This window comes from Schistocerca gregaria, chromosome 4 (assembly GCF_023897955.1).
Source record: "Schistocerca gregaria isolate iqSchGreg1 chromosome 4, iqSchGreg1.2, whole genome shotgun sequence".
Classification (NCBI taxonomy): domain Eukaryota; kingdom Metazoa; phylum Arthropoda; class Insecta; order Orthoptera; family Acrididae; genus Schistocerca; species Schistocerca gregaria.
Window position 1 is genome coordinate 313,771,479 of NC_064923.1, and position 13,485 is coordinate 313,784,963.

At 41.4% G+C, this 13,485-nt stretch overlaps 1 protein-coding gene across 1 annotated transcript in view; it reads right to left on the minus strand.

Annotated features, from left to right (window-relative positions):
- The window catches only part of LOC126365881 (dynein axonemal heavy chain 6), a 1,020,408-nt gene that overhangs the window by 128,790 nt on the left and 878,133 nt on the right, over nt 1–13,485 (minus strand). The window contains exon 60 of the mRNA XM_050008578.1: nt 2,937–3,138. Within this exon, the coding sequence (XP_049864535.1) occupies nt 2,937–3,138 (202 nt within the window). The remainder of the gene's footprint in view (nt 1–2,936; nt 3,139–13,485) is intronic.

Here is a 13,485-nt window from a genome sequence, read left to right on the forward strand (position 1 = left end):
TGGCAATTTGGGACCTAAGAGAGTGCTCTGAGATTGTTATCTTACCTGCTGACAAAGGCAATGTCACTGTTGTTCTTTACTGTAAGGACTACATTGAGAAGATGAGCGCTGCTAGATGATGACTCCTATAGGATGATCAACGCTGACCCCACGAAGAAGGCGGAGAACAAAACCAGGGCTCTACTCAAGAACATGAATCTACCTGAGGGGGACACCAAGAAATTGTCACCTCAAGGACCTGTACCACCAAGACTTTATGGACTCCCTAAGGCCCACAAAGAGGGGGTACCTATGTGCCCGATTGTCAGCAATATTAGGGCACCTACTTACTTGCTGGCAAAATATATGGCTGAATTACTTAGCCCATATGAAGGTAAATCCCCTCACCATATCCATAATTCTGTGGATTTTGTGAAATGTCTTGACAACTTCAGACTGAAAGACACTGATATCCTAGTGAGCTTTGACGTGGTTTCACTATTCACCAGGGGATTTAAATCGGCCGCCCGCCCTCAGGAGTTCAGTTCGTCAGCGCACCTAACGATGGCGAAATGTATGATCACTGAAATATTGTGCCCATTGGACACTATGAACTGGCAGTATACCCGTGGACTGTTCGAACAACAAAAACGCTGGGAGAAACTGAAGAATTGGACCTTTACTAGTTTGAATCCCCTTCTTATGGCAATAGGATCGTAAAGCTGAACTAGCAAATTCCCCATTCTTCTTTTACATCTCTATCTACATTATTCCGTGGTTTATTAAGTTTTCAAATTTATATTGACTTTTTGATCACCTAGTATAATAGAGTGATGTATAACCCATCTCTTTGCAGCCTATGCATCAGGAATCTGGTAGTTGCAAACACTTATTAGTTAAATAGTTAAGAATAGAAAACTCTTTCAAGGGTTTTGTAATTTGTTCCTGCATGTGATGTGATATGCCTGAGTACTGTGTCTTCAAGTTGGAACAGTGTTTGCAGGGAGTTGCAGGACCTGCAGGGCCCTGCAGTTTTCTGCAATTTGGTATACAGACTTGAAGTTGGGAGGTGCACCATTGGGTGCGGACTGCACCATGACACTGCTGGTGATATCACAACAGTCAAACGAAGTCTGCACAACTGTCAATTGATTCATTTATGTGATGTCAGAGCCTACACCTGAGTGTGTGTTTGATGAGTGAGATAGAGAGAGAGAGAGAGAGAGATTTGAACATTGTTAAACATAGAGCAAAGTAGTTTAAGACAATCATGTAATAGATTACCAATTTCCAAGATAAAAGTATACTATAATTACAAAACTCACTCATCCCCGTCATAGTGAGAAGTCACAACGATTGAAATGTAACAGCTCACTAAGAACCACTTAAAACAAACAGTTTCCCGTCTAATTCAGGATTGCACATGTAAACAAAATTTGTAACTTGTCCAGAAAAAATTATAACTGAGAAAATAACTGTTTAACAATTACTAACAAAGAGGTAGAGGGGCTGGCCAGTACTTACCTCAGCTCAGTACAGCCGATAGAAACACAAAAAAAAAAAAAAAAAAAAAAAAAAAAAAAAAAAAAAAAAAAAACCCGAAAATTTAAGTTCCTAGCTTTCGGAATAAATGTTCCTTCATCAGGGAGGAGAGAGGGGAAAGAAAGGGAAGAAGGGAAAGTGGATTCAGTTACTCACAACCCAGGTTATGAAGCAACAGGGAAAGGAAAACAGGGAAGGTAGCAAGGATGGAGGCATGGTTGTCCTTTGCTACCTTCCCTGTTTTCCTTTCCCTGTTGCTTCATAACCTGCGTTGTGAGTAACTAAATCCACTTTCCCTTCTTCCCTTTCTTTCCCCTCTCTCCTCCCTGATGAAGGAACATTTATTCCGAAAGCTAGGAACTTAAATTTTCGGTTGTTTTTTGTGTGTCTATCGGCTGTACTGAGCTGAGGTAAGTACTGGCCAGCCCCTCTATCTCTTTGTTAGTAATTGTTTCACATCTTTATATGAGATTTCCCATTAATTAGTTAAAATAACTGTTTAATCTCTTTCAGTTCAAAGTGTAGAAACTCTGTAAATGAAGGGAACAATTCCCATGAAGGGAGCCTCTAGTAATTAATAAAAATGTAAATGTATTATTGTAATTTCTTATTTGAGAATTTATTCTTGAATAAAATAACAGACATGTACTAATATCGCAGTGTACTAGCTGATTTAGAGTAAATATACAATCAGATATGTATTTTCAATTTTTTGTATCGATTTTAATTGTTAATTAATCAAATATTCATTTTAAACAATGCTGAGGATTGTTCAGGATTGTTAAGAAAGTATAAATAGTTAGAGCCATGTTGGCAGGAGAGGTCAGGATTTTGTGTGATTTTGGAGAGCAAGCATGTAGCTTCTTGTAAGTATGTTGAAACTTATTTCAGATTTGTCAAAGATGCCTTTATATTGAAACTTTAATGAATATAAAATGAAACACTATACTTGATTAAATTTTATTTTTACTTTATGGTAAAAACCTACAGTTACTATTCCAGGACTTTTGCTGCGATGGATTACCAGCTACGATAAGTAAAACAACCCCGAAGAATTTTATACCATGATACATGGAATTTACAAATTAAAAATTAAATTTTTTCTCTGTGTTTCTCTTTTTTCTTTGGATGTGTTCTGTAGGAGTATTGCTCAATTTGTGATGATCACTGTTTGGAAAAATTCGATGGAACTTACTATTTCAGTACAAAAGACTAGTTCTGCAATTGTAATATTGAAACAAAAATTAATTCTGCCAGTAACAATAGCTTTTTATCGTAAGACATATAACATTTTGATTTTCATTTACATGTAAATATACTTTCATAAACTTAAGTCAGTAACTGATTAATCTTCAAATTTTAATAGATAAGAAACTGTAATTGACACATCAAAGAAACTTACAAACTGGTCTTACCTGCAAAAAGACCCAGTCTCCATTTGCTGTGCCAGTACCAATAAGTTTTTCAGCAACTGGACCTTGACCTTGCCCCAATGAAATAGACAGTATTCTGTCTCTGAATCCTTTCTCTGTAGCAAACCTTTGAAATGCTCCAAAAGGGTCAGATCCAGTGCTCAAAACAAATATGAGAGGCACAACATTTGAGGTATCCTTGTAGCTGAAAAATAAAGACTTATTAAAGAAACTCACCCTTAAAATAAGTACTTCACAAAAGCATGGTTTTTGTTGTAACTCTGTTATTATTATTTGAAATAAGTTGTACTGTATACTTATCTATAAACTGAGTAATTTGTAATTTATACATGTTTAAAATATTTGAGTCAATCACTTGTTTTCTCTTTAGCTGCCAGCATAAGTAAATTCCAGCCAGGGGTTGTTGGATATTGATATTCAAAACCACTTCCAGATTGACAACTATATCAACCACATTTGAGAGAATAATCAAAAGAATAGACATGGTATTGTAAAATTAATGGTGCATAAGAAAGGAGAGTAGTGGGGAAGTGGAAGGATGGTTGAGTAAATTGGCATAGGACAGTACACAAAGAGGGTGAGGGGAAGGGTATACGGAGGAGGTGATAGGACAGGAGAAGCAGAGAACTCTTGGGTTGAGGGTGTGGGGACAGTAGGTTGCCATAGGTTGAGGCCAGGATAATTTTGGCAGTGGAGAACGTGTTGTAGGGATAATTTTCATGTGCACTGTTCAGTAAATCTGGTGATGGAGGGGAGGATCCAGGCGGCCTGTGTTGTGAAGCAGCCCTATTCCCATCCTCTCAACCTCTTTGTGTGTTGCCCTCTACCAATGCACTCATCCATTTTTCTCCTTCCCTGCTCCTCTAATTTTTCACTCCCCATTCCCCCCTCCCTGCCCCAAAACCCTGGTGTCCCATTGCCTCCCAATGTTATATCTGTTGGCAGTTTAGTCCCTGGACACTCCATCAAACAGTGCTCCCCCCCCCCCCCCTCCCCATGCCCTGCTATCCCTTATCCTAGCCTTCACAGTGTCTATTCTTTCACTTCTTTCCTGTGTTTATTGATTGCCTTCCAAATAGCTCATACTTCTGAGCCACACTGTATCAGTGATATTGTCCACACTGAACACATGGGTACAGCACTGTGCAAATTGTCAATGAAGCATTTGATGCCCCAGATTTTTCCCTCTCTGATAGTTATAATTATGTTTATTTCTATTGATCCCACTTCCTCCCTCATCCTTGCATATTTTCACATTTTATTTTCCTCGCCTACATGGGCCCAACAAACTCATACTCCCTTACCTCATACATATCTTTTCTCCCACTTTTCTCTACATTTCTAATGTATTGTGCCTATTTTTACATAGTTTCAAGCAGTTTTGTGTATTTTTATGATTTGTGCCAGTTCCACATCCTGTTTCTTAAGTGCTTCCCACACCACTCCTCTCCAGAATGATTTAACTATTCCTTTCTCTGGATCCCACCCTCTCCTTTCACAATAACCTTCACCTTTTTAGATACCACCAGTCCTTGGTACAACAAACACATATCTCCATGGGACTGACATACCAGAACCACCTCTGCTCCATCCACAAGATACTGCTACTGTGGGATCCCTGCCACATACATCACAGCTCTGAAATTGAATCCCTTGCTCTCCAGCACCTGGAGTCACTCTCTAGACACCACTTCCATGAGTTATCCAACTTCCTGACATCCTACTCTGTCTCAGGGCACAACTATTCATCCCTGTCCTACACTCAGTGTTCCCTCTCATTAAGCCTTCCACAGCACCGAGATCCTGCCTAGCTTGCAACATCCTCCAAAAATTCCTACCATTGCTTCATGAAATCCAGAGCCAAAACATCCCTATAACACTCTTGTTAACATTTCCACCAAAAACAGCGTCCCACAAAAGTTTCAGTCCTATCCAAAGGCCTCACCTTTAACCTTACACCCACATTTAACCATGATGGACCTATTCTCCTTCTGCTGATCCCTGCAATAGAAACTTTTCTTTGCCACAGATCCCTCCAACCCTCTCACTGTTCATACCACCATTTAATGGTGATCCTGCCCCCACCCCCTACCTTCCACCTAACAATCCCTTGGTCACTTTCCAGGTATTCCTTATGTCCAAGTTGGCCTCACCATCCTTCCCCAGATCCATTCCACAGAACACCAAACTTACAGCAGAAGAAAGGACAGCTGCACACAAACTCAAAACTAATCCTGACCTAATCATCGTATCTGTAGAGAAATGCTTCATCACTTTTGTCACAAACTGCAGTGACTACCTGGCTGAAGGCCTCTGCTGATTATCTAACTCCTCCAACTATAAACTCTGCCAAAGTGACCCCATCCTAGAAGTCCAATGTAACCTCCTGTCCTTGCTTAAACCCTTATGCCCATACTAGAACCTCTCCCCTGAATTCATTTCCTTCCTCACCTCTATGATACCCTGCACACCCACTCTCTACATGCTCCCCAAAATTCCAGAACCCAACAATCCTGGTGGCTCCTTTCTATCCCTTCAACTAATTGCCCGTAATCTAGCTTTCCACGTCAAAGATACCAACCACTTCCTTCACCGACTCCCCACTATTTCCACTGTTTCACCTCTTGGATCCCTACTTGTCACTGTTGACACCATTTCCCTTAACATCCCTCATGCCCATGGTCTTACCACTATTAAAAATTACATTTCCCAATGACCTTCAGACTCCAAAGCCACTACACCTCATTCCTTATTCACCTTACTAACTTTTGATAACTCACAACCACTTCTTTTTTGAAGGGAATGTATACAAACAAATCTGTGGCAAGCATGACACCCTCGTATGCCAACCTGTTTATGGGCTATCTATAGGAGACCTCCCAAAATGCAAAACCCTTAGTCTGGTTCAGGTTCATTGATGATATCTTCATGGCCTGGAGTCACAGCCAAACACCCTATCCTCAACCCTTCACAACCTCAACACCTTATCTCTCATCCATCTCACCTGGTCCTCCTCTACCTAGTACACTACCTTCTTGTAAATTGAACACCTCATCACTGATGGCTCCATCAACACCTCTGTCCTTATCAAACCCACCAGACACCAACAATACCTGCATTTCGACAGCTGCTATCTCTCCACACCAACAAATCTGTCCCATACAGCCTGGCTACCATGGGATAGTGCATCTGCAGTGACAAGAACTCCTTTGTCCAGTATGCTGAGGTTCTCACCAAGACCTGTCTGTGAAGACAGGCACTATCCCTTACACATAGTCACCAAACAGATCTCCCATGCCATTTTCCCACATACCCGAATCATCCCAACGTACCTAAGAACCAGGTACAATGGAGTGCCTATTTCATCACCCAGTAACACTCTGGACTGAAGCAAATGAACCACGTCCTTTGTCAGAGCTTTGATTATCTATCATCATGCCCTGAAATGAGGGACATCTTACTCAAGATACTTCCCACCCCTCCTAAAGAGGTGTTTCATCACTCACCAAACCTCCACAATGTCCTAGTCCATCCCTATGCCACTCACAATCCCAACACCTTGCCACAGGAATCATATCCCTATGGAAGATCCAGGTGCAAGACCTGCTCAATCCAACTACCCAATACTTCCATTCTAGCTCTGTCACAGGTTTATCCTACCCCATCACAGGTGAAAGCAGGCATGTCATATACCAGCTCTGCTGCTATCATTGCACAGCTTCTCCTATTGGTATGTTAACCAACTAGCTGTCCACCAGGATGAATGGCCACTGCCAAGCTGTGGCCATGAGCAAAGTATATCACCCTGTGCACAACATTCAGCTGAACACAACATATGCAATTTCAATGGCTGCTTCACAACCTGGACCACCTGGATCCTCCCTCCACCACCAGCTGAACTGTGCAGAAGGGAATTATTCTTACACATGTTCTCTGCTAGCAAAATTGTCTTGACCTCAACCCATGGTAACCTACTGTCCCCAAACCCTGCACGAAACAGTTTCTGCCTCCTCTGTCATATCACTTCCCCCTATTCTTGCCCACTCACATTTTTTTGTGTGCTGCCCTCTCCCAATGCACCCACACATCTTTCCCCTTCTCCACTCCTCTCCTTTCTTGCCCCCACCCCCTACCTCCATCTCCATGCCCTACTGCTGCCCAATGCAGCACCTGATGGGAATCTTGTTCCTTCACACACTACAAGCCAGCATTTGTCTCTCTGACCCATCCTGCTACTGCCTCCCCTTTGCTACCCCCTCCAGATTGCTGCTTCAGTTCTATGTGACAGTTGCATTCAGGTCCGAGCTGCCAGAGATGGAGCTCATGTGTGTGTGAATGAATGTGTGTGTTTCCTTTTCTGAAGGATGCTTAAGATGGAAGGTCACTGTGCCTGTCTGCAACTCAACATGTCATCTTTACAGTGAGTAGCAGTCTAGCTTTCCCTTATATTATTGATATTCCAACTGGGAGTTTCCATTGTTGGATTTGTATTTATGGTCTTCCAGTTCCCGTCACCATCAAGGGTACGCTTAAGGCACTTGCACATAGGACACATACAGTTTATGATTCTTAGAGTTGTTTTTTTTTTGTTTTTTTTTTTCTTCAGGAAAAATGGATACTTTGCCTGCAAGACCAACAGTGTGCTGGTAATTAATGTAAAAACCAGATATTGGACAAGGAAGATAGTCTCTTGGACAAAATCTACAACTTTCTTCCATTAGTTAGTCTTGTTCAATGTAGGCAAGGTCTTCTGAAAATTTTAAGTTAAAGCAGTTTTCTCACTATCTAAGACTGCAGACTTTCTTTCATGAATGAAGAAGGCTGAAGAATATAAAGTACCTTGGGAATGTGGTATGGTTTATATAGGTCAGATTACATGTAGTGTGGAAGCACACCAATACTGATCTTGCCTTTGCAGCCCACAGAATCTCTTATTTCTGAGCATTATCCACTGTGCACACAGTATAAAAACAATAAAACATTATTAAAGAGACTATGGAGATACAGTTGGAAGTGTTTGCACATCAATACACAGATATACAGTTGTGACTGCATTGCCTTTCTAGTTTAGATCATTTTTCAGATGTTTTTGCAAAATGTTTCAGAGCCATCATTAACATGAATTATATCACTGTGCTAGTCTCTTCAAGATTTCTGAATACCATTAAAAATAAAACTATAGTTGGTACCTGTCTTCCTTTTTTAGTTTTATTTTTTTTAAAGAATGCATCAACAAGTGCATTTTGAAAATGATAAAGGAGAGCAAGGTCCTTGCATTTCATCATGCTGATGTGGATTCTGCATTTCGTGCATAAATTATGTATCAGATGCAGACCACGTGTACCGATCATACTCCTGCGATGCCTGAGTGCTTTACTGCTTCATCGATTCACAAAGTGGACAATGCCCAGTGTATATCACGAACATTTCCAGGCCAGTTTCCACCCCCAGTGACCGTTCATCCCCTCAGTGCATTTTACGGGCCCCCACCTGATGTGAACAATGTTATAGTGTTTCGAGAATTTCCACTTAAATTCTAGAACCACTCGGCCTTCTACCATCTTGAACACACAATATTTTAAATATGAGTGTGAGAGAGAGTATTTACTGTGAATCACTCGTCTGTGTGTGCTGGTTTGAAGTTTATTGTGAGACAACCATAGATGTGGGGGTCGAACGGCACCAACAAGTGTTTGACGGTCGTGCCACAGAAGCCATAGTGAAAGAACAAGAAGTGTTTATGTATTCTGTGCTGTTTTATAACTTTGACAATTGTAGTGGGAAAAGAAAAGAACATTGTTTTTAACCTTTGGACACACAAAGAGACTTTCTTGATAGTGTTTGTTTATGTGGGAAAGAAGTTTTGTAAAAGTTTGATGTTCAAATATACATCATGAAGTGAAGCAAAAGAAACTGCACATGACTGCTTATTTTTATAAGCAGAAAAAGTCGTGAGAAATTCCTGTTCCTAGCAGATATGCTTTGGAGAAGAAGAGAAAAGGAGGTTGCAGCAGCAAGCTAACCAGCAAGGAAAGTCAGCTGACCATCTCAAGTCAGGCGTATCATTAAAGAAGTGGGATTTCACACTTTTGCCACTTTAAGTCTTCCAGAGTGCTAGAACATGGCAACCTGTGTGAAAGAACAGAAGAAAACAAGAATTTGGAGATGAAAACTAGATAAGAAGATATTGTGTTTCCATAGCAATCAAGCCTAACAACATAAAAGAACCAATTCACGGAATTGGATTCTGGCTAAAAATTCTAATGGTGAAAATTAGTAAATGCAAAAAAGGGAAGACATAAGAAAGTAATAACGTTAAAAGAATGGAGAGAAGAGATCAATGTATTAGACTAAGAAGAGATATGCTGAAAAGAATTTGACTGAGAAAATCTGGTGTAGGGAGTATACAGCTCTTGCACATCGTGGGTAAGCAGACACAGAAATCAGCATCTGATGCCGCCAGCACCAGTTGCTGTTCACCGGTACTGGTTACACATCCGCTCGCTGACGCAGCGTAAACTCTACACCGAGTGAGCGTAAAACAGAACTTTATTATTTTAGTACAGATGAGTAAGAATTGTAAAGTGAACAATATTACTGTAGTTATTATACTCAGAGTTGAATTTCCTTTTAATGATTACTAGGTCTAAAGCTAATAAGAATATGGATAACTTAGGACAAATGGAAAAAACTCAAGAACCATCCATGACTATGAGAGTCAGTAGAGAAATGCCCGACTGGTCTGAGTTAGTAAACCTAATCAAAGATCAAAACACTAAATTACATGCACAGAGTGCATATTCAGCGGCTTTAAGAAAGGAACTAAATGATAAACTAGAAGCCCAGAGTTTACAATTAAATGAAACTTTAAATTCTAGATTAAATGCTAGAATAAAACTCTAAGGAAAGAAATAGGTTTGGTACATTATAGTTTAAATGCTCAAAGTGAAGTTCTAAATGACCAGAGTGAAACCTTGAATAGTCAGGCAACAAATATATGTTTACTAAAGACTGAATTTAACACACTAAATAGTAAAGTTGAAAAATTGAATTTAGATTTAAAGAAAGAATAAACGAGTTCTTTAAACCTTCATATATATCAACTATTCACTGACTTTAGTCAGAAACAGAATGATCAAAACCAAGATTTAGCAAAAAGATTAGAATTTCATACTGAGGAAAAATGTAAAATGGTAGAAACTGAAATCAATGAAAAACTTGGATCATTTGAAAATTTATGTAGTGTTAAGTTCAATGCTGTAAAGCAGAGATTACATACTGTAAGAGAGAGCATTGATAAGCAAGAGAAGTTGATACCAATTACGCATTCACAAATTACAGGTGTGAATACTGTGGAAAGAAATTTCAGAGAGAAACTAGTGATCTCCGAGATTATAAATACACTCCTGGAAATGGAAAAAAGAACACATTGACACAGGTGTGTCAGACCCACCATACTTGCTCCGGACACTGCGAGAGGGCTGTACAAGCAATGATCACACGCACGGCACAGTGGACACACCAGGAACCGCGGTGTTGGCCGTCGAAAGGCGCTAGCTGCGCAGCATTTGTGCACCGCCGCCGTCAGTGTCAGCCAGTTTGCCGTGGCATACGGAGCTCCATCGCAGTCTTTAACACTGGTAGCATGCTGCGACAGCATGGACGTGAACCATATGTGCAGTTGACGGACTTTGAGCGAGGGCGTATAGTGGGCATGCGGGAGGCCGGGTGGACGTACCGCCGAATTGCTCAACACGTGGGGCATGAGGTCTCCACAGTACATCGATGTTGTCGCCAGTGGTTGGCGGAAGGTGCACGTGCCCGTCGACCTGGGACCGGACCGCAGCGATGCACAGATGCACGCCAAGACCGTAGGATCCTACGCAGTGCCGTAGGGGACAGCACCGCCACTTCCCAGCAAATTAGGGACACTGTTGCTCCTGGGGTATCGGCGAGGACCATTCGCAACCGCCTCCATGAAGCTGGGCTACGGTCCCGCACACCGTTAGGCCGTCTTCCGCTCACGCCTCAACATTGTGCAGCCCGCCTCCAGTGGTGTCGCGACAGGCGTGAATGGAGGGACGAATGGAGATGTGTCGTCTTCAGCGATGGGAGTCGCTTCTGCCTTGGTGCCAATGATGGTCGTATGTGTGTTTGGCGCCGTGCAGGTGAGTGGCACAATCAGGACTGCATATGACCGAGGCACACAGGGCCAACACCCAGCATCATGGTGTGGGGAGCGATCTCCTACACTGGCCATACACCTCTGGTGATCGTCTAGGGGACACTGAATAGTGCACAGTACATCCAAACCGTCATCGAACCCATCGTTCTACCATTCCTAGACCGTCAAGGGAACTTGCTGTTCCAACAGGACAATGCACGTCCGCATGTATCCCGTGCCACCCAACGTGCTCTAGAAGGTGTAAGTCAACTACCCTGGCCAGCAAGATCTCCGGATCTGTCCCCCATTGAGCATGTTTTGGACTGGATGAAGCGTCGTCTCACGCGGTCTGCATGTCCAGCACGAACGCCGGTCCAACTGAGGCGCCAGGTGGAAATGGCATGGCAAGCCGTTCCACAGGACCACATCCAGCAATTCTACGATCGTCTCCATGGGAGAATAGCAGCCTGCATTGCTGCGAAAGGTGGATATACACTGTACTAGTGCCGACATTGTGCATGCTCTGTTGCCTGTGTCTATGTGCCTGTGGTTCTGTCAGTGTGATCATGTGATGTATCTGACCCCAGGAATGTGTCAATAAAGTTTCCCCTTCCTGGGACAATGAATTCACGGTGTTCTTATTTCAATTTCCAGGAGTGTATAAATATCTTGGAAGAACAGGTAGAAGAAATTACAGATTGGAAAGTCACTGAGAGAATAACATCCAGGAATATGTCACCTATGGCTTCTTCCAAATTTACTGATACCAGGAAGAGCATAGACGAACTCTGGAGAGAATACAAACTTATCCAGGAACAAGTAGAAAAACGAGTAACTTCACCCAATGTTGTGTTAACTATGGAACTGGTGACTGATTTGCAGTGGGGAGACTTTCAAAAGAAATTTAAAGAAAATACTGGTCTCACAATGCACAAGAACAGTTAATACCAGATCCATGGGACCCAGGCATAGTTGTATATCCCCCAGGGATGTTAATATTCTTAGTTAAAAGGCGGAGTGACGACCGTCAGGTCCCAAGTTGTTATCGGTGTTTCTTCAGTAATAATCTTCCTGTGCCGAATTCCCCCAAACTATTCTATCATCCCACACTTAGAGGTACTGGAAAAAACCATACCAGTGAGAATTTGTGAATACGTCATCCAAAATTGCTCCTGGTAAGAGATTTTTTTGTTCCAGTCAGTTACATGTCCTGACTTTGCTCGGCTGCAGCACGAGGAAGAAATTTGTACACATGTTGTCTCCGATCTCAGTCATTTGGCACAGCCTTGTGACAGGATATATTAGGTGCCTGGTCAATTCTTATCTCCCTCGGTCATGGGAATACTATTCTCAGACTTTTTTGCTCTACATGAGGTTTCAATACTCACTGAACTGGCCTTAGGACAACTGCGTTATTCTTTGACAGATGTACCACCATAACCGGGCCAGAGTTAAGATTTATATTTCCTAATGCATGTTTATCTTAATGAACAAATGTGAATATTACATTAGCAGAACATATAATACTGGATGACTAATTAAATAATGATACTATAGCATATAATTTTCTACTTAGTACAAAATATTTTATACCTTTTATGAGATGTGATGTAGATGGGAGGGTTTGTATCAGTTTGAAAGGGGTGGGTATTGTGGATAAAAGCATGGTTTACGAGAACACATAAATTATGACTAACACAAAACACACACCACACCTTCCAACAACCCTTGCCAATTCCATAGGGTTGCTAAGATTTCCTTTGCGGACTTCAAGGGTGAAGGTAGGAATGTCCGTTATGTAGGAGACGATTTAACACCAAACCTCCTCCAGCATCCCTCTCAAGTACCTGCGAGGTAGGGATCCTGGGAAAGGGGGATGGAAAGGGTTTCTTGTCTTTGGGGCTATCTTCTATATCTTCCTTGATCTTAGCAATCTTTTTTTTTTCCTTTCATACTTCTCATTTGAGGACCTATCTATTTTTTCCCTCTTTCCTTATTCACATGTGACTATTGCAGAAGTCCTACCTACTCTCCACAGTTTCTATAACCACATCTTATTTTTTGATAAGACTGAGGAATAAGACTACACAAATACATACATACAAAAAGAGATGGATACACAAACAATGAGGTAACAGATTAGAAAGATGTTAGACCTGCCTAGTGTTGTAGGGGGAAAGATATGTGTACATCAGGAAATATGCACACATCTTTTCCTTTATTATGACGGCTCTACATTGCTTATTTTTTAAATATATATGTATATATATATGACCTGCGAACTATATGAACTATGATGAGTATGTCAAGCAAACATAAGGAGGATGTATAAGTATGAAAGAGAAAATAAGCCAAAGAATTGTAGGA